The 22,249-nt window shown below is 33.4% G+C and overlaps 1 protein-coding gene across 3 annotated transcripts; it reads right to left on the reverse strand.

The window, feature by feature from the left end:
- Window positions 1–954: 954 nt before the first annotated feature.
- Window positions 955–22,090, reverse strand: LOC105333161 (alpha-catulin). 3 transcript variants are annotated; one of them, XM_034444928.2, is made up of 17 exons: window positions 21,931–22,090; window positions 19,876–20,065; window positions 18,925–19,100; window positions 18,576–18,695; window positions 17,979–18,068; window positions 17,403–17,615; window positions 16,999–17,196; window positions 16,385–16,471; window positions 15,477–15,635; window positions 15,205–15,297; window positions 14,291–14,476; window positions 13,834–13,854; window positions 10,643–10,693; window positions 5,783–6,043; window positions 5,055–5,177; window positions 4,360–4,443; window positions 955–3,850 (listed from the first exon to the last, which is right to left on the reverse strand). In XM_034444928.2, the coding sequence occupies exons 1-17, from the start codon at window positions 22,018–22,020 to the stop codon at window positions 3,632–3,634; spliced, it is 2,361 nt and encodes a 786-aa protein (XP_034300819.2). In that variant the 5' UTR covers window positions 22,021–22,090; the 3' UTR covers window positions 955–3,631. The 3 variants fall into 3 exon arrangements, with proteins under 3 accessions (XP_034300819.2, XP_034300821.2, XP_034300820.2); XM_034444930.2 differs by lacking the exon at window positions 21,931–22,090 and adding an exon at window positions 19,571–19,592 and having other exon boundaries at window positions 19,876–20,007; XM_034444929.2 differs by lacking the exon at window positions 13,834–13,854.
- Between the last annotated feature and the right edge of the window lie 159 nt (window positions 22,091–22,249).

Here is a 22,249-nt window from a genome sequence, read left to right on the forward strand (position 1 = left end):
ATTTTTGGTCTTGGGTTCACTTCATAGGCGTCGGAACCGGGGGGGGGGGGGGGGGGGGGGGGGGGTTTGCCCCCCCCCCTCCCCACTTTTTTTGCAAAGTTAGACCTAACCATTAGGCACATAGCAGAATAGAGGGTTCAGCCCCCCCCCCCTTTTTGTTCGCAGAAAACGTAAATGTTCCTTAATGTAACTTTGAAAGATTGCGAAGTTGGAGTCAAAGTCATACTACCCCCTCCCCCCCCCCCTACGGATTAGGAATTTCGTTATAGCTGAAAAAAGATAATTTGGTAGGCAAGATTGTTTTTTTTATTGGATCGATAGGTATTCCCCCCCCCCCCCCCCCCGGATTATGATTTTCATGATTTGGGAAAAAATGTTATGGCCGGAAAGATTTTTTGTTTTGAACGCATAGGTTTACCCCCCCCCCCCCCCAACCCCCCAACCCCACCCCCCACGGATTAGGATTTTCATGATTTTGGGAATTATCTTTTTTTTCTCTGAATATTTCTGAGGATCAGTCTAGCCCCCCCACTTTCAATTTGCTTCCGACGCCAGTGCACTTAATACATAATTAGTCTAGCATTATTGGGTAAATAAATGAATTAAAATGCATAGTTACATTTTGTACTTAGGTTCGTTTTACACCATAAAGCACCAAAGAGTTTCTTTTTTTTTTTAATGCAAATAAATTGAGAGTAATGAATATTCATGACAACAAATAACTGTAAACGGCATATAGCTCCCCCCACCCCCCATTGTTGTGCTTAATTCCTAAAACTGCTTATGAAAAATTCAGCCCTTATATAGGTTATACGAAATCCCTGTCAGACATCGGCAGTGTAGGGTTGTAGAGTTTGATGATAATGATAGTATGGTTTCGGGTAATGAAATTATCAACACCAACATTCATAGTCTGCTACACTTGTATGTACATTTAGCACAATAAAAAATATGTACAGTTTCTGGAATTAATTTTAATAATCTCTGCAATAGCATACATTTAGGTACAATCTAAAACAAATTATAACATGCAAAAAAGAAAAAAAACAATAAATAAAATATACATTTGTAGAGGACTCATGATTACATAGAACTCATTGGTAACACATTTAACTAAGCCACATGCATGGGTTGATACCACCTTTAAGTATGTAAAAGAAAAAAAATAATTTGGGACACAAAAAATACAGTAGAAATCCACTGTCCTGGAGAAATACTGGTACAACCTACTAATTTTCATCTTGTTTACATTTTGTTATATAGTCATGCATGTAGCATGAAATATAGAGCAACACTTCCTATACATGTATAAATAAGTATGGTTACAAGTTCTTTGAGATCACTCAGCCATTTTAAGGACGGACCGAGTTTAATAATATCATAACTGAAGAAAATTAAAGTTTACAGAAAAAATAAATACAATTTACATGAAAACTACAACAACCTATGGTAAAAACTGCAAACTTATCAATAAATCAAGTTTCAAAAGCACACTATTTATTTCTAGCTTCACAGGAATGAAAAAATGTTGACTATAGATTCTATTTGTTGCCATTTCCTGTTTTGGGGTACTCCATTGATTTAGTTAACCTATCTGTTTTCTGACAGCTCACACATAAATAAGGTTTCCCCAAGATATACCTGTTAACATTTTACTTTCCTTTATTCTACAAAAAGTTGAATGTTCCTTTTCACCGTGTTTAATATCAAAAGCAAACATACATCTAATGTATGTATAAACAGAACTTCTCGGAAAATTTACCCTTATTTTAAATAAATGACATTTTAATCAATACTATCTTATAGAAGTTTGTTATTCTTCAAACCATTTTTCATTTCCAGTACAAGTTATGCCCGATAGAATAATGTGAACAGCAAGGCTTACTTAGTGTTAGGAGTAGAAAGCTTTGTAGATTTTCAAGTTGAAAGATCTGTATGTATAGAGGGAATGGTATAGTATCTTATATAGGTAGCTCAACAACTCTTGTACCCTAAATACACATACAAATATGAAATCTTGTAGCATATTAAAAGCAACATATTTTTCAGCTCAATTTTTCTGTATAAAAATGGTAAATACCAGTACTCTATATTATTGCATCAACTCTACATAGAAATTGAAACTGCCAGAAAAATTACGTTATACCATGTAAAGCAAATTATAACATTTATAACCAACTACAGTTCACAAGTCAATTTCTTAAATTCTCTAATATTGCCTTGGGAAAAAAAAGAATAATTTTGGGATTTGGTTTTTCTACAAATCATAGCAATTTCTTAAATTCTCTAATATTGCCTTGGGAAAAAAAAGAATAATTTTGGGATTAGGTTTTTCTACAAATCATAGCACTTATAAGTAAATGAATGGTTAGAAAAATAAATGCAGAGGACAGCCTGCATTAATATGTATTTCGTGGAATGCTTGATATATTATACACTTCTAGCAAGCACAGAAATAAAACATCTCAATACACTTGAACTCAGAAGGTACCAAAAAATCAATGTATAAGCACCAGCAAAATCATTGTGCAACTCTGAACAAAGTGCAAAATAAACAATAAACACCTGTCTATGTATATAAATAAATAGATCACTAGGGTAAGGAACTTCATTTACAACCTGATATACACGTATATAGGACAAGTATGTGTTGCAATATTAAACAAAATTGTTATCAAATCTTAACTCCCGGTAGTACTGTATTCATGAACTTTAAATTGTCATTTCTTTATCAGTCTGCATTTGTTGGTAATTGAAAATCATTTCTTCAACAGAACACAAAAGCACACATATAGCATAAATTGACCATATTTTCAACTCTTTAACTTTCAACTTAAATGACAACCATTATGTTACCTAATATTTACTCTTTTCCCTACAACATTTTCACTTTTGACATAAATATTATCAGTAATTTGCACAGTGTGCATAATAAAACAACCTATTCTTTACATATTCATAATGATATGTTCACAAATTTTGTAAATAAATGAAGCAAGGCCAACGTTTGGAAAGCAAAAATCAATACAAACATTATTACAACACATAGTAGAGAGGTACTTATGTAAGGCATTAAGAACTGAAGCAGCCATTTTGTCATGTTTTGTAAACAAAAACATTTTTACAAGTAACATGAGAAATACAATTTGTTGACAATGGACTTTCATTTCATCAGAAAAATTATGTCAAGTCAAGGAGAATGCGCTTTTATCATATAATTTGGAAACTGAAAGACATTTCAATACAACTGTACACACAAAAAGTAACTGAACATAAAACCCATCACTCGTATGTGGAGCAAAAAATAAATCTATTGCACACAGTATATAGGGCAAGTCACACATTAATTTCATCACAGTATACCTAATATATAATTCCATAGTCCATGTATACAGATGAGTGTTAAAATATATATTGCACGAAATGGTATATCCATCATATTTTGGGATGTTGTAGAAACAATGAATAAACATCTTGCACACTTTGCAAACAAAGCATTTCCATACAGTTATCCTTGATGAAGTAGGCAGGGATTACTGATATAAATCCCCCTTGATATTTGATTGTATCCACACTTGCTGATTTTTCTCTGTCAGTAAGTAAATCTGACATTTGAAGAAGTGGTGAAGCTTCAGTGAGAGGAAGGATCTAGGTTTGAACCTGAGGGTTGTCGGTCTAGGCTTGTGTTGCTGGCCGAGAACTGTTTATTGGAGCAGGAGCTCTTGTTCAGTCCGTCGGACATAGAACTACTGTACATTGACTCGTTATCACTGCTGGCCGTGGACCGTGCCTCACCTGAACTTCTCCACCGTCGACTTGACCCGGGAGATTTTCGATAGTCTATGTTGTACTGTAATTAGAATAAAGGTTTGTAAAAATCAATAATTTTATGAAAATTTAAAAACACAATTATTTTCCCTTAACTCCTTTTGATGAAATATTATTATTAGTGAACAGAAAACAAAAAACAATGCAAAATTAATTTCTAAAAGACTAATATCAAATTAAATGAACATGTCTGTAAGTATTTTCTTTGATGTAAACAAATTCTGAAAATGTCATTTAGAACCATTTTAACAAGAGCTTGAACTTAATTTGGGTAGTTGTGTCAAACAGCAATATGATGTACGCCTGTCTATTTAATTGCTGGCCACTCAGCCTCCACTCTATGAAATCAACGAGATTTGGCTATTGAGCTAAGACTACGCAATCAATGTATATTTTGCTTGAAACCAGCATCATCTTTAACTTGTTTTGATGCAAGAAATAGATAGGTATGACATACTGAAAGTCCAAGGCCCAAGGTTAAAATGGTTCTAATAAAGCATGCATTATGGCCACTACAAAATAAAAGTCTACCTTAGTTGCACAGACAAATGAGGTTGTCACAACTTTAGCAATAATGTTCATCAAGTTCTTGGTTTCTTGGATTGCATTGTCAACCTATCCATAAACATAAAAAAGAAACATAATCTAATATGCTGACTGCAAGATAAAAATAAATCATTAGTTTTTAGTTAATACAAGGTGATCTATTTGATAAGCCCTCCTACTCTACACTTGACATGCCAATTGAAAAATAAAAAGGTCTAATTATGAAATACAAATTTTTTTAAAACTAATCTTTCAAGCAGATACTAGTATTACATACTGGTATGTACCTGTACTTCTTTCATTTTTGCATTCAAATAAATACATGTAATCATAAAAAAATTGATTCTCCTTGAAAATTCTAAAACTGATGTTAATTCATTTCTCACATCCTAATTGATACATTCCAAAAATGTTTAAGAGGGCTGAATTGTGGTCGCCATTTTTTGACTATATAAATCTCCTTAAGAAGAAGAGTTCTGTATAAAGATATAAAAAAAACATTCAAATTTTAAAGTAAAAATGTTTTTTCACTTTACCAAATACACGTAATATTATTCCTACAAATAAGTTTTAAAGATGTAACGTAGATCCTGGTGGTTAATTTGTTGACCATCCAGCCTCCTCATACATAAACAGTTAGTGTGGTGTCTAATCTATGACTGCTTTATGATAAGTCTTGCCTTGTTGAAGGTTGCCGTTTTCCCACTGGTCTGAGTCCGCAGTATGGAGTGGAGCTGCTGACAGCAAGCGGGGATCCGCTCCAGGTTTGTCATCAGCTCCTCACGGTGGACACACAGAGGCACCTGTCCAAGATACAGATCTGATAATACATGTATTGACTACCTACTATATTGTGGAGATGCAGGTAACATGTGTACAGTAAAACATAAATATTTTTAAGAGTAGGGAATGAAACTGACTTCTTTGTAAGTGAATTTGTTATAATTATTAAAAGGTGATTGCTGAAACCATGTTTTTCTGTTACAGTATATGGAGATGGCATACATGTCATTGCTATAAATGACAAATTCACGTACAATATGTACATTTTGGAGACGGCATACATGTCATTGCTATAAATGACAAATTCACATCTAATATGTACATTCTGGAGATGGCATACATGTCATTGATATAAATGACAAATTCACATACAATATGTACTTTTATATGTGGGTTTTCTGTACATAATACTGCTCACGTCGTCAGTGGTTGACAAATGATAATCACAAGTATCAACCAAGACAATTAGAAATCTAATGAACATCTTTCGATAAAATCAATTGGAAAATAGTGGTACATTCCTGTTATTAGCAATATTATCATCAATCAAATACTGAAGCACTAGCATCGAATACTGAAGCACCAGCATCCAATACTGATGCACTAGCATCCAATTCGCCATTACCTTATCACTAAAGTCCCTGACAGTTTTGTACAGTTTGGTGCCTTCCTCAGAGAAGTACTCAGCCTGGATGAAGAGATCCTGGGTGGTTTTGAGTGGCCCCTCCCCCCGGGTAAACAGGTACATGGAGAAGGCCATACTGGACATGTTTTTGGCCCTCTTGACGATATCATTATCAGGTTCCTCCCACTTGTCAGTTTCTGCATCCATTTCTGATGTAATCAATTTCATTTCCAGACCAAGTTTAGCTATTTTTGCTTGTTCCTGAAATAAATCAAAAAGTAAGTGCTCCCTTGAGAAATTCTGCATAGTTTTATGAACATGAATGTGGTATTTAAGATAAGAGAGCAGTAATACTCCTACTAGTATAGTGCAAGTACATGTATAATAATCTCCAAGAACTGCAAGCTAAAAATATATGAGATTATTTTTAACCAGAAAAAGTATATCATTTTAATTAAAAACATACATGACCATTAATACGCATACCAAATTTGATATAGGTCAGATAGTTTTTTGCTGAAATAACAGGTCAAAAAACTTAATTTGTACATACTAAGGATAAAGATTTTAAAACAAACATTAAATAAGTGGAATGTTTTCATCATAATAAAAACCAAAGTGTGTATTATTAACCATTTAAAAAATCATTTCAAAAAAAAAATTAAAATGTCGTAAGATTCATTTTTGATTACACTTCTTAATCATTTCCTTTGAAGTGCAAAGCTAATTAAACTAGTTCATAACTAAACTACCGTTTTTGTTTAAAATGGAAGAAATAAATCAACTTGCTAAAATAAAACTGTCAGATACATTACAAATTCTATCACATAAATCATAAGGAAAACAAGAACAGCCCACCTCTCTGGATATACAGATAGAGGTTACTTTTTCAATTAATCCTAATACTCCATGACAACTTCACTGATTCAGAAACACTCGATCGCCAGAAGTTAGAAGATTGCTTACGCCTCTTGAATTAGATAAGTGATCCCATCACTTTACAACTTAATATCCCCCTACATTCACACAAGACACTTCTCCCAAGACATATACATTGCACAAAAATCGTAACACCGCTATACAGCTCTCAGCACTGGTGAAATCACTGTCAATTGCTCCTATAGAGCAAATTTCTTCCCTGACTCCTATGTCTTGTGTATTGATCTGCAGTATTACTTGGTAAGCAACCATGTTTGTATCTACAGGACTATAATACGCTAATTGATAATGACATATAACTGCTGCATCTTCTTATTCTGCCCCACCAACTCACATTTATCTTACCAGATAATTACTCCGTCAAGCTTTAAAAATTTTACTGCATATTATCGCCCTCGATTTGTGACTGGTCTGCCATATTATTTCTCTCTCTTTTGCATTTAACCCCCCCCCCCCCCCATTTCCTAACTCCAACTTATGGGTAATTGTCTAATAGATTTTGGGATTTCCTGGATCTAAATCTTTAATGAAATAATTACATTTCCATTTGATGTTTTGCAAATGAACATAAAGTTACCATGCAGTATTAGAGAATTAAGCAGAAACACATCAATTTGAATTAGCCAATAATGTGATTAATTGATGTACACCAGCAGTATGTTACACAGATATCACTGCTATCAGCTCAAACAAATAGGCAGCCTTCTGATTACAGCTGTTTTGTTGTAAATTTCAGGACTCTTAATTAATTGACTGATTACCAAACATATTTTCCCAACATTGATACCTCTACCTACCAATATTCCTTCTCTGATTATAGAGAACCATTCCCTGGAATTTTTCCATGCACATTAATTATTTCCTGAGGAATCAATTTAACTGACATACATGTCACACTGCAAAACTCTTAATGATTCAAAGCCCATAGATTCAGAAGTATTTACGGTGTCAAAATGGGTTACAGAAGCTTAATACAATCCTCCGATCAAAGACTATCATCATACATCGCTATATTATCCTATATATTCACACAGACCTTGAGATAAATAAGGCAATAAAAGGAAATCAGGAAGCTCTCTAACTTCATCTGCCCACAACTTGACTGTAGATGACATTTTACAACTCGGTGTTAAACTAGATGTCAGATTTGATAATGCAAATTTACCCCGAGTATGACAAAGTTTGCTATTACCATCGGGAGAATTTTTCCAAGACAAATCAGATTTGCCTATAACAGTTTGCTGTCCATAGAACGCCAGAATTCAAGATCAATGAGATTTGAACGTAAGTGAATTTGAGAAAATTAAGCCATCATGAATTATTTATCATATAATCCGATAAAATCTTGAAAATAATACAGGATAAGAATTTTTAGGATTCCATTTCCTTTTCGTAAACAGTATCATTAGCTGCTCGGCTTTTAAAAACCCCGGCTCTCTGATCCACATTCTGTCATGTACATGTAATAAGAGAGAAAATATCGTTCCAGGCCGGGAATGTATATAATAAAGTACCCTCAATTACATTATGTACAAGGCAGGTGTTCCATCATTCCTCTGAATTTCGCAGGTTTATAATATACATATACTAGTATGCAAGCCTAATACATGTAACTGCTCTTTGTTCTCCTTTTATTATTTTCTTCTTTTTTTCATCAATACCATTTATGATCGGACATATTCCTTCCTCCTGTCATTTTCTTTATATTAGTGCTTGAGGTGGTATGGGAAACCTGTCGATATTGATGTTAATAAAAGAACACAGTAATCAAAATACTTTTACCATTGTGAAATTTTTTTATTTCACAATATTTACTAAAAAAAAAAAGTTTTAAAAAATTTTGGAAAGGTGAAAATTATAAAATCCCCAGCAGGATTTGAACTGATGATTTACAGATTTGTAGGTAACGCTCTAACCACTGTGCTAACTCTATTAGGTAACATCTCCGAAAAGATTTATGGGTGTCCCATACCACCTTTATACCATTACACTTCAATCTTTCCATCTTCTCTATACAAGTTCTTAATACCATATTATACTGCATTCCATCCTAAATTTTTTATTTTCTTCATCCTCTAAGATAATTGAACACAACATTGGTTTAATGTTCAAAGTTAAATACTATCAAGATGAACAATTGTCAATTTCTTGGTATTTGCACTGATCACTTATTATACATTCAAATTAACTCCTTCTTTGAAGCATCGAAACTGGGGACATAAAAAGCATATTAATTACTTTAAAATTGAATGGAAATATGGTGGCAATTTAATTACCATAACAAAATTATGAAAAATGCTATCCACCAAAAACTGAATTTCTTGATACCTGGTAAATAATAATTTCAACAAACATCGATTTGAAGAAAGTATTTATTCAGAAAACTTTCAAAGGGATTCTACATTAGCAATCATACTTAATTGATTTCTCTCCAAACCAACAATCTCTGAGTAGATCTTCAATACACTTTAGCAAGTAAAAACTATTAGGGCTACTTCTCCCCAGAGAGGGACTATCATAAAAACGGGGCACCAACCACATCTGCACTCCTCCGTTTGTCCATCTTGAGGATGTCAAATGTACATTTGGCACAATAAAAATTATTGATTTCTTTACCAAAGAAAAAAAGTGATTACTCTGTGATCGCACAGACTTCTACGAGACAACACGAAACCCCAGTACAGTTTCATCAGTACTTTCCCCAGAAAATTATCCCCACCGCACACTGCTAGGAAATCAATAGTCCTCCCCGCCTCTCATACTCTTCTTTAATTGTAGTGAGTCTGGGGTCCTCTACAGCATAATTACAATTTACAGTGGGATTCATCAATAGAGATAAGTTTCCTAATCACATTTAGCCTACAAAGCTTTCAATTTATAGCTGTTTTACTTTTTTTGAAGAACTTTTCCACAGTCGGATTTTTTTTTCCTTATCTTGCTACCAACAATGTCAGAAATGTTGGAAAGATATGTACCATTAAATTTTTGGTTTACAAAATCATTACCATGAGTATGTTTGAACACACTTTTGTGTCTTTTGGGTATATCGCAGTAAACTGTTTACAGGGTACATCGTTTTCTTAATACTTTTAAATTCACACTATCCACAAAATATACACACTATCAGTGTAATGGTATTGTTCTTCAACAGGTCAATTTTTCAATCAACAATTCCTGACCATTTTCCTTTGAAATAAATGTATATCAATATTTATCCAAAAAGAATATTTCACAAAATACTGTAAACAACTTTTATTCGCGACGACTTTATTTCGCGATTAACTTCCGATTAACTGGTTCGCAACAACTAATGTTCGCGACCTAGCCTTATTGAAACCTGTGTTGTTTTAACAACCATATGACAAGGACTGGTTCACGGCGAGAAATGTTCGCGATGACGAGGCTCTCGCTATCCTCGCGGAAATTTCTCACACACGAATAAAAGTTGGTTTACAGTACCTTTGGAAGTGAACTTCATAATGTACAGTTGCATTATATTGTGTCTCAATCAATCACAGAGAATTAAATCATGCCCTTAATAAGGACACAGGCTCCTTCAGTTATCACTTTATACAAGCAAGAACCCAACCCATTTACAAAGAAATTTTGAACCTTACAGAGTAATGAAGAAATGAAATAAACTCATTTGCCAATAACCTTTATACATGTGAAGGAGGATATGAGAAACCCTAGAACTTTTCAGTCATAGAATGATAATTTGATAAATGTACATGTTGTATTATCATGTATGTTAGCTGCCACTGAAATCCATGAAATGCATGAATTACAAAGATCTGAGACACCGCTGGAATGTTCTGTCATGATACAAAAGACATGAAACACAAAAACCCTTCATATACACAATGTGCATACAACTACATAATTGCACCACTTAATTGTTACAACACAAACTAAACTCACCTCAGCATCCAGCTTTACTGGGCGTAATCCTCGGGAATTTGTCCCATGTTTCTGTTAAAAAACAAGAAATCCCATCAGAATGCATTTAAAGATTTTATTCAAATTAAGCTTTAAAAAATTGCAGAGCTATAGAAACGCGAGCTTCTGTTGGCAGATTCTTAAAATTAGAAAACTTGTTTGTGAATCTTGAGATCTCCTGACGTTGGCAAAATCCTTGCTATCAATTATAGGGTCTCTTTTCCTAAGTACTAACTGCTTCAGTATTACGTATGCATTCCAGCTAATGAACACACACTTACTGTGGTATAGAATTAATAAAGTCAATATCATATTCCAGAGTTCCTGTGTTAATCAATAAAACTGAAAAAATTACACTGACAGCTAGAACACAACAGTCAAACATGCATCAATCAGGCAATAAAAAATATCGCTTCAACAATGTACCCATAAAAGGCATTTAAAATATGACCATATAGATAATTCTCATTTCTGAAACAACTAATATATATACCTTCGATAATTTCGAAAAAAGAAATGAATATCTAGTTTCAATCAACTGAGAATAAGAGTACAATAAATATTGGTTTTTCTTCATATTAAAATCAACAAACATTTGTTCATTTATTGGTCAGGGGATTATTCATTAGCTATTAAGGCCTTAAATACTTTCATTATTCAGTTTCACACAAAGGTGCAAAATTATCAATTTGTTCACTATATTCCAAAATCAATATGTTTTTGTAACTAAATAATACCACTTTTAAATGAGCTTTTTTAAAATATGGATTACAGGAATTTTTTAAGAGCAATTTGAATATTGGCATAAGAATATAATGCTATGATGTACTGGGTCCAATTTGTAACATCTTACATTTTGTGAATGTGTAGTGAATGTACTAGGACAAAATGGACACAAAATTCACATTTCTCAATAATCCATTTTTTTATGCAATAATTTTTTTTTTATTTGACAAATCAAGACTCTCAATCTAGGGCAGAAAATCCATCCTACATCAAACCAGGAGTCAAAAAATATCATGCTGCAGCAAGTTGGAACAAACTGCTGAACTGACTGACAGAGAGCAAACTGCTGAATCGACTGACAGATAGATGTCAAATATTGTATGGAATTTTATTTTTGTGGTTAGACTGTAGAGTACTATATACATGTACCTGACATTAATTTAGGGGTTATATAAGAAAGGTTTCACTGTACAATATTAATATTGCTCTGACATATTGGATTTTACTCTCCTAATATACATGTACAGTTTGTCATTTGATACTGGGAAGTGCTGCTATAGATGATACTTCCACTGACAGTACATTATAAATCTTGGGAGCTGAATAAAACAAGTTCCACTGTCAATGTTAGTATACTGGCTGAGCATGTTGTTGTACAGACCAATATGTCATAAAAACAAGAAGATGCACAAGTTAGGCTGCATACTGTTTCATATATCATGGTAGACCATAGTTCAGAAAATTTTAGAGAAACTCATTTCGTACTCTATCAAGCTGATACTGACAATTTTACTCACATATTTTCACTAACAATTGGGATCAGTACCAACACTTACACAATTAAGCTACCGGTATTTTCAATGAGAACTGCATGAATTCACAGAAGAAAAAAAATGAAAAACTGCGAATTATATTTTTAAGTTCTCATTCATTTTTATATTTGAGCATTAGTGTATCCATTGATTTACAAATCAACTGCTTACATTCTGAAGACTATCAATTACTGGTATGTCAGAGCAAATAGAGTTATAGTAGTTTGATTCTTAACAGTTTGAATTGGGTATTTTTAGTCTGAAAAATTGGGAAAATGGGGTAATTGGGTAATTAAATTGTGTATAGAACAATTTATGGGTACCAGTCATATAAGGAAATCTGATATATCAACTATATGGTAGCGCTCAATCAACATTTATACACGATTCACCTGGTATTAGGTATATAGATTGTCAGAAAGAAACATACAGTGACTGTCTTTATAATTAGACCTGATGCAACAAGAGCAGCTGTTTTGTGTCTGGGTAATTACACACGCCATACTTCATTTGGTATGAGGTTTTGAATAACATAAAAAAGAGTGTACAATGCAAATAACAGCAACAGTACAGAGTGGTTTCTATCACAATACTGAAAATGAAAAAAAAACATTGGGGGGGGGGGGCTAACTTACTATGAATTTAAGAGAAGAATAATTTAGTTATATTGAAACAGGAACAGAGCTACTTATCCTATTTCTTAAAGAAACATAACTATATCATAGAAATAATATGAATGAATATACTGGGTACATGTAGTTTTTCATCATGAATATGTATAATCATGTTTAAAACCAACACAAAGAAAGATGTCTCCATACTTAGAGTAATTTACACTTATACATACCTTGGCACATTAAACACATATATCATACAGTTAATAAAAGAATAAAAATGTAGATATAAGTTATATGTATTATATTTTCTATTATAATGGTGAAATCTTTTGAATATTCAAACAAGATCTAGACAAATCCAGAATCACACATAGAGACATATCTCTTGTTTTTTCTACCAAATATTCCTTCTTTTTGTTTGTCTTTATTTCTCTCTGTATTTTATGACTACATCACAATGTGACCTATGTGCAAAACATTTATCATCTGCTTGATGTTACATTTAAATTTTGAAAAAAATAAGTGTCATTTTTAAAAGATAAAGTATTTAATTTTATGAAATAGCATTATAAAATTCATCATAATGAATATCAAATGCTTCACAGTTTATATCTGTAGCATAAACTGTCCCAGAGTTATATGATATCCTTACATTGGTAACAATTCAAATCATTCCTTATTTTGAAATGAATTTAATTTAAAGTGAAAAATATACACCTAAAAATAACTACGAGAACACAGCTCCTGAAGAAACAGAGCAAACTACAAATCAAATGACACTACTGTTGTCTTGACTACTATACATGTATATATACTTTCAGAAAAGTTTTTGAAAAAAAAAATGAATTTGCAATCATAACACATGATATAAATAAACAAGTCAGTGCACCACGATCATCTCATTGTGATACTGACAGACAGACAGTGAAGAGACAGTTGAGAGACAGACAGACAGACAGTGGAAAGACAGGACAGAGAGTGAGACAATGAGTTGTCTTATATTACACACAGAACTCACAGGAGGCATAGCTGGACATATCTGTCATCCAGGCAGGCAAAAAGAAAGAAAACCATTGCAAAGCCCAGCTTAAGTTTGATAAAAATGAATCTATTTCTGTTTTGTTTAATTCTTCTTACACAGCTAATTTTTTATTTGGTTGCCATATGGTTAAAAAGACAGTCATATTACTGGTATGTGTTGTGTTAGATATTGGGTTTTATTTTGGTACTTTTCTAGGAGATTTAACAATCTTTATCAGAAAATAGGATAGAGAACTGTAAAAGTTATCTTTCTTGATCATAATTTTTTAAAGAATATTAGTCCATCTTCATTGAAGATGAAAAAGTCAAGTCATTAATGTAATAAGGGATTCATCAATTAATTTCACTGCAAAATTTCCACCACATTCTGTTAAGATATATACTATGAGCGTATGTATACATCATAAAGCTAAGTCTCTGTGTAAAAGTCTTACCCCAGGTCTTGGGAGGGACAGGTACACAGGCTTCTCTCCCCTGCCCTGACATACGTCGTTGATTTCCTTGACCATGATTGACAGGTCGTTGATCTGGCTCTCCCAGGAGTCAGCGAACATGTCCAGATTCTCCTGGGTGATCTTACTGCCGGGGTACTGGGAGAGGGTCTGGGCTGACAGCAGGGACTGAAAATATTGAACAAAAATATCCAAAATTTAAATTAAGCTTGATTTTATAAAGTTTCATTTGGATGCAATTCTAGGGATTTAGTTTTTAAAAGTACAGTAAAACTTGGTTATAGCGAAGTCCTAGGGACCAATGGATTTACTTTGTTATATCCGTAATTCGTTATAAACCTATAACTAATTCATAATAATAACTATCTACATGTTTTCTTTTGCAAGACTACAATTTTTGCTATTTGATACTTAAAATAAAAATACATTCCTTTGAAACCTTTAATAATCGGATTTATGAAATGAAAATAAATTCATTCAAACTATTATGTTAAATAGTAGCTAGGGCAAACTTTTTAAATTGTAAAGAAAATTGTAAAGAACTTCGTTATAAAATTTTGTTATTATTCACCTCTAGGGGACTCAAAATCAGTTCATTACATCCCTTAATTCGTTATATCAGAATTCGTTAAGAATTTTACAGGGGACTCAAAAAACTTCGCTATATCCGAGAATTCGCTATATCCAAGTTCGTAATAAACAAGTTTTACTGTATAATGATTAGAGACCTTGATTCATATTCTGTCGGAGATGATTACCGTATTCCTGGGTGAGGGGTACCCACGATATTCACAAAAATAAAGCTCCTGTAAATTCTAATGATTCCAAAGTACCACAATTGAAAACTTTATATTTACTAAATAAAATAAAGGTATCTAGAAGTTGTGTTCACTAACCAGTGGTCCCAAGTTCTTCAACACAAATTCATTGTGTTCTGCTGCGATAACCAACTGTTCATTTGTAGCAATGTGTCGGAATAATTTGCACACCTGTCAAACAATAACAATAATTGAGATCAACATTTAATGACAAAAAACTGCCAAAATTTTCACAAAGATTCCATGTCATTTCACAATTACAGCACAAATTTTTTTAAGAATAAGCCAAATGTAAACTATAATGCATTACCAGCTCTGTTGCAACATAATACATGTATACAAGTTCAAACCTCCTCAAGCTGTTGCATGTGCTCTTCAAATTTGACGGTCATCTCTGCCACTCTCTGCTGATCCCCGCTCCCCCCTGCAGCCTTCAAGTGCTTCAGAATCTCGTGATCCTCGTTGGCTTTAAAAAGTTCCGAGGCTTGGTCCATCGCAGTATCTTGGAGCTGTAAGATTTATACAGAACATTCCTTCCTTTGTTGTTTTAAAAGAAATAGAGGGGTTGCAATAGCATAATGCATTTACAGTTGAAGGCAATTGAATTTTTATACAAAAAATTAGTGGAATTCTCATAGGATGATTCAATTATCTTTTATAACTACTAAGTATACTGCATGATTTACTTTTAAAAGGAGTTTCTGCATCTGCTGTGGGTCTATTATTACACATAACACAAATGGGAGAAGTTATCAGCAATGGCCTAATATGTCATGACATGTACATGAAATGCTTTTAAATCTTTTTAGATCAATACAGATATGTTAATCATATTTTAAACCCAATAACAGCTGTGTTTATACTTGTTGTCATCTTCAGTTCTATTGAAAATCTCATACCAAAATTATCAACCAATTTTTCTAATGCAAAAAATTTCTATTATAATTTTTGATATTTCAACTTAATAGTATGGTCATCATTAAAATTGCACAGCCACAAAAAAGTGAACGAGATTTTTTTTAAATCACACACTCTACTGATCTAAGACTTGTGCATTGTTACATCATTCAATTCTTGCCAAATACCATTTTTCGCTAGTGCATTGTTACAATATTTTTAGTATATAATTTTATATTTTGATAAAATGATGTAACAATGCACCAGCAACAAATGGTACTTGGTGACAATTGGTCGTACACTAGTATATAATATTGAGTATATCAGGTATCTTGTTAGTTAGTCCTAGGAATAAGATTACCTGTTTGTTGAGAGATTTAGCAGCAGTTAGGGTTCTTAAGATGGCCTTCTCCATCTCGGGACTCGGATTGTTGGAATTTCTCTGATTCTGTAATAAAAGGAATAGTAGTTCTACAAAATCAATCGTATAAAAGTTGTAAATCAAGGTTGCCACTACTTAGAACCATTTTAACAAGAGCTTGGACTTTGGGTAGTTGTGTCAAACAGCACTGTGACGTAGGCCTGTCTATTTTATTCCTGGCCACTCAGCCATGGCTCTTTGAAATCAAACAGATTTGTCTGGCTTTAGAGCTAAAGACTACGTTAAGCGGTGCATATTTCACTTGAAACCTCATCATTTTTAACTTCTTTTGACGCAAGAAATAGAGAGCTAAGCCCTACTGAAAGTCCAAGGCCTTGTTAAAATGGTTCTAATAACATGCATATCAGACTATCAGTCTTACTACAGATACAGTTCACCTGAATTGTGACTTAAATTTATACTTATCTGGATACCGGTACTAATTTCTATACTATAGTTCTAATCATGAGCTTGAAATTCATTTCTAACTTGAATTGCACTACACACCTAGCCCTGAGTTTGACATTCATTTCGACTCGAGTTGCCCTACTCACCTTACTAATTCTGAGCAGGACACTCATTTCTGACTTGAGCCTGTCACAGGTCTGTAGGATGGACTCGCGGTGCTGATGGGAGGTGTAAGCGGAGTCTGTGAAGTCCTGAGTGGTCTCCACTAGGATTTCTAAGGCACCAGTCAGTTTCTCCTTACAGCTTGCTGTTACACCTGTCATCCGAATCATCTCAACCTGATCCTGTTATAATAATGTTAATATATCAAAATGCAGATATAGTATTGATTAACTTTGAAAATTTTCACCTAGAATTTTTGTGCTAATCTGATAACAAAATTTTTATTAAATTTCTAGCAGATAAATCTGAAATGCTATTTAACCAATCATGTATCATAATAATTGTTATATTAAAATGTTCTATTTCTAAATAAGAATGCCAAAATAACCTCAAACTCTTTGAAAGCTTTACAAGCAGAGTGGGCATTGTCAAGCCCTATCCCAGAATCCCCATTATGGACCGGTGACACATGGCCATTGGCCTGGCCCGCTCCCTCATCCATGACAATGTAGTGAATCATGCTGAGGGCCCCTCTCATCAATTTAAACACTCCCTCCCTGTTCTGCTTGGCTGTCTCACAGTCGGGGTGCCTTAGGCAGACCTAGCAAAGTGTTATACAGCTGTCACTTGGTGTCATGCAATTTTTTATTCCAACAGATTTGCAGCAATATTTCATTTTTTGAAGTAACAATACATTTACATTAAAGCATTGCTTACTAGGAAAATAGTTGTTATTTAAATACATTGTGTAAATACAAATACAGCCATGTACATATCAAGATTTAAAAAATTGCTTTAATTGACAAACATATCATGGCCCTCAGGGGTTTGACCAAATTCTAACATTGACCACAATACATGAAGGCTACATGTTACATAACAAAACCACAATGGTTCATAGATAAACATCACTGGTTGTTTCACAAGATCCCGTTATCATCTACTGACTGATAAATTACCCTACCTTACAGGATGGCAGCAACATCATGGTGGATTTCTCCAGGACAGCTCGGGCCGCTCCCATCTGGGCCCTGTGTTTATCACTCTTCAAATCCTACAGGCAAAAGTTAACACAAAATGTACTGAAGTAGTTTAAAAATGTGAACTTGTATAAAACCAGTGAGAAAAAAGTTTGAGTGAACCTAAATGCCTGCTTTCAAAAATAGTATACAATCAATATCTTTTAAAAAATCTCTTTACAAAGGCTTTTTTATATATACTTTTTTCAAAATCATAATAAAATTGTTGAACTTGCTTGCATGATTCATAAAATATCAACATACTATGTGATCTGAATTACACAATTCACCAATCAATATAACATGGTGTGCCTATAAATTATTTCATAAATTCAAAGCATGTGTATCGGTATGTACATGTATGTTTACATATTCATCTTGTTAAAGGAACCAAAGAGTGAAAATATATAAGGTAGAAAATATACAATTTACACATACATTTCTAACATTGAATATTTTATTCAGTAATGAACAGTATAATTGAACTCAATATGTATTTTTAATAAGAATAGTAAGAGTTATTCCCCTTTAATTGTCCTCACATTCTGCCTATCTCCGGTGAGATGGGCCAGTTCCACCATCTCGTTCCCAAACTGTGAGAAGCAGTTGACAAAGTCTGTGAATGTGGTGACAGAATACAGCTCATTCAGGGTATTGGATACCTACAGCAAAGAGTTAAAGACGAACTTAGAGATAATTCATATTGTGCTAGAGTCACAATCACATTAATTCAAATTTCTTATCTCTAAGGTCATTGTTTTGGTGAAGAATATTATTTCAACAAGTACATGTACCTTGTTTTTAAATTTAAGAAACATCTACATAATGACTTATCTGATTCACACGAATTGGTTAAATGTGGAATATAAATGTAAACTACCGGGGTAGTACCTTGTTCTTAGATATAAGAAGCTGCTTGACAATGACTTTATCAGCAAGGAGCAAGACTTTGGTGACTGCTGACAGTAACTGGCGAGCTGCCCTGACCATGGCCGTCTTCTCAGCAAACTGTTGGCTATTAGTGTGTGATGTGGCATCGACTGATGTCAGGTGTTGGATGCTGGTGCCTGGTGATAGATAGGTATTGCATGATAAAGTGATTCAATCTGTAGGTGTTTACATATCATCTAATTCATGTCTTATATCATCTAATTCATGTATTTTGGTAATGATTCGAACTGAAGTTAAAGTGCAATTTCTCTACACAAGCCAAGTGAGTATTCCCGAAACCAAGAGTTGTATATACAGAGTGACATAATTAGGAGATCTTTGGTCAATTGCAGAACATGTACTTGTTCAATAATTCAACATGTACATTATTGAAATACATTCAGACGAGGAATGATGCCCTCCTTCCAGTATTAATAGAGCGTTGTATAGATACATGTATATATACACTGTATTATCGTTGAGAGCTTTATTGTTAAAGCCAAGTGAAATTGTTGTTAACCTTTGAACAAAGACATCACATGAGTGTTTGCTTTCTATGTTTAAATGCATTAAAACAGCTTTTTTTTTCTTCTCAGCTATATCATACCTTTTACTGAGCAAGTTGATGCCTAAGGAAAAGAGCCAAGTTGTATAAAAAGATTTGTTAACATAAAAAATCATTAAGCATATGTAATAATGATATCATATACAAGTACATGTATATGTAACTATTGCATATATGAGAACTATAAATGCATATATGATAAATATATCATAAATATGTCTTCCCAGTATATATTATAGTTTATGTATAGGGTCCTGATAAGACAGTCTATGTGTGACTTAAGACTGAATATATGCATGCATTTATCAACTGAATCTCAGACAGAGACAACATATTACTGCCCTGACCTGCATTTCTAGCCTCTGCACAGGCCTGGCACATGTCCGCACTGATCTCCGGGTTCTCTGTGGCAATGGTCTGTCCCACTGACACAAACCTCTCCACCGCCAGACACACCGCCTGCCCCACCCTGACCAGGGCTTGTGTGGTTTTCTCTGTTACTCTGGGTCTCTCCTTGTGGTTTACCAGCGTTGTTATCTGTTAATACAGGACACCACTGATTGTAATAGAGACTTTCCCTTTTGAGATAGGCATATGTAAATGTATATAATCTTCATGTTTTCCTACATTTCCCAATTAGAAAAAAAAGCTTGCTATATTCATAAATCTTTTAAAAAATATTATGTACTACATGTATATACATATGTATACTGTCACTGCATGTACCGTTAGTGTATTCAGTGACTTATTTACTGACAAAAACAAACATCACTTACAGCCCCTAAAGCAATTTTTACATATAGAGCTACTTGAGAGAGACAGGAATTTAACTCTGACAAAGAGATCAATAACAAGATAAAGATTCACCAATATAAAACTCAACATAGATTTACGACACACAAGGAAAATTTATAACTACACATGTACATGTATATTGGTTTTTAACTCACTACCCTTCTGCTTTAAAATGGTCATTCTGTATTTCTCTGTTACTATTCTATGTTTGCTTTTCAGCATCAAGATGGAGAATTTGTTTGCACTAGAAGATTTAACATAAGGATCTTGTCTTCAGCTTGCCATTTACAAGCTTGGTTCATGCCTGTAATATCAACAAGCCAGAATTATCTCCCGAGTTTGAATCCAGTCTGCAGTTTTCCTCTATATCTAGGCCTGGATTACCGTAGCTGCACAGCCCCCTCGTGCATGCAAGAAATATCAATATTTTACTGCAGTTCACCTGGAAATTTATTGGCAAATACATTGCTTGACAGCTTCTAAAAGAAATGGTTTTATTTATGTGTGTCATTAGATTAAACATATTATTGGAGGGTTGATATGGAAATAAATTCATGTTTATTTAAAAACTTTGTAACAAATAATTTCTTTTGTGAAAACATCATTCAATAAAAGATTGAGAGTCATTTTTTCTATATCATATAACTTCAGGTAAGCCATTTAGCATCTTGCAAATATTTCACCAATAATAAATTAATTTGATTGTAATTTCCAACAACAGAACAAAGGACTTATTTATGTAATATAGTTATTCTGTATGATCAAAATTTATCAGGAATGTTTTGTAAGTTCACAATGAAAAAACAAATAATAAAGAATTGAAACCTATAAAAAAATCAAGCAAGACATAATCCTGCTTATATTTCCAATGAAAAATATCATGGTATCTTTATTTCCCAAATAGATTTTGCACCGTCCTGTAGATCACTGCATTTGATAAATATGTAAGTCATGACACATTTATACATGGTCCAAATTAAGAATAAGCATTTTAAATCCATGTACATTATCATATTGAGCTTTTTACATTTTCATATTGAGCTATAAGTTGATAAATACCCATAAATAATCAATACCCAATCATGATCTACTTGGAAATTAATGAAAATAATGCACAAAACTAAAATGCACCATTTTTTATTAGAATTTTGTCAGCTTTACAAATTGTTTGAACTTCTTGTAACATTGGGTTTTTTTAATGAGTTTATATCATTTTAATACCTCTGAAAGAAAAACAAACATATAAATTTATGTTTTGGAAGTTTGTGTTGGCAACATTTTCCAGACCTCACTTAACTCGCGTCTAAACATCTGGTTACCAAAAAAAACAAGTTGGGGTTTTTATGAATGATGCATGAAATTATTGGATACTGTTCTCTTTTGTTTGTTACACTGTAAGGCATGCATGCAAATCCATACATCATCATTGACAAAAATATCTGTCAATAAACTGAGCCCTGTCCCTTTATAAAGCTTTAAAGTATAAGCATTAATCAAAAATTGCTTCAAAATGTAAGGAAAAAACATGAGGGTAACAACAAAAGGGACCCCCATCATTCATGTCGCCTCTGACCAAGATGATTCAATCTAACAACACAATGCCCTACCTGAGTAACTAGGGGAATCAAGGTTTGCTCCACGGACTTTGTGCGTATTTCCAAAGACAACCGAGCATCATTTACTTGAGGTCCAGCCATTCTTCGGCAGCTGAAGAAAGTGACGTATTGTTGGGTGAAAGGTTAACCGCATCACATCGCTTATATCAATGTAAATACACTGGAATATTGTTCTATTAATGTTTTAGCAATGCTCTATAAGAAACAATTTTCACTTATTTACAGAATAATTATTGCGTGTTTATTTCGTATGCTTGATGAGGCATATTTCAACTCAGAAATTTGTTATTTGCAAGCACTTAAGCGATTA

Source organism: Magallana gigas, chromosome 2, assembly GCF_963853765.1.
Source record: "Magallana gigas chromosome 2, xbMagGiga1.1, whole genome shotgun sequence".
NCBI classification, from domain to species: domain Eukaryota; kingdom Metazoa; phylum Mollusca; class Bivalvia; order Ostreida; family Ostreidae; genus Magallana; species Magallana gigas.

Bases quoted from the DNA above. Each gene is read 5' to 3' on its own strand.
- LOC105333161 (XM_034444928.2), bottom strand. From the start codon at position 22,020: ATGGCTGGACCTCAAGTAAATGATGCTCGGTTGTCTTTGGAAATACGC. The intron at 18,069-18,575 runs GTGAGGACAATT...TTTTGCCTGTAG, and splicing joins TCACCGGAGATAGGCAGAAT to GATTTGAAGAGTGATAAACA. The intron at 5,178-5,782 runs GTAATGGCGAAT...TATCTTGGACAG, and splicing joins TCAGGGACTTTAGTGATAAG to GTGCCTCTGTGTGTCCACCG.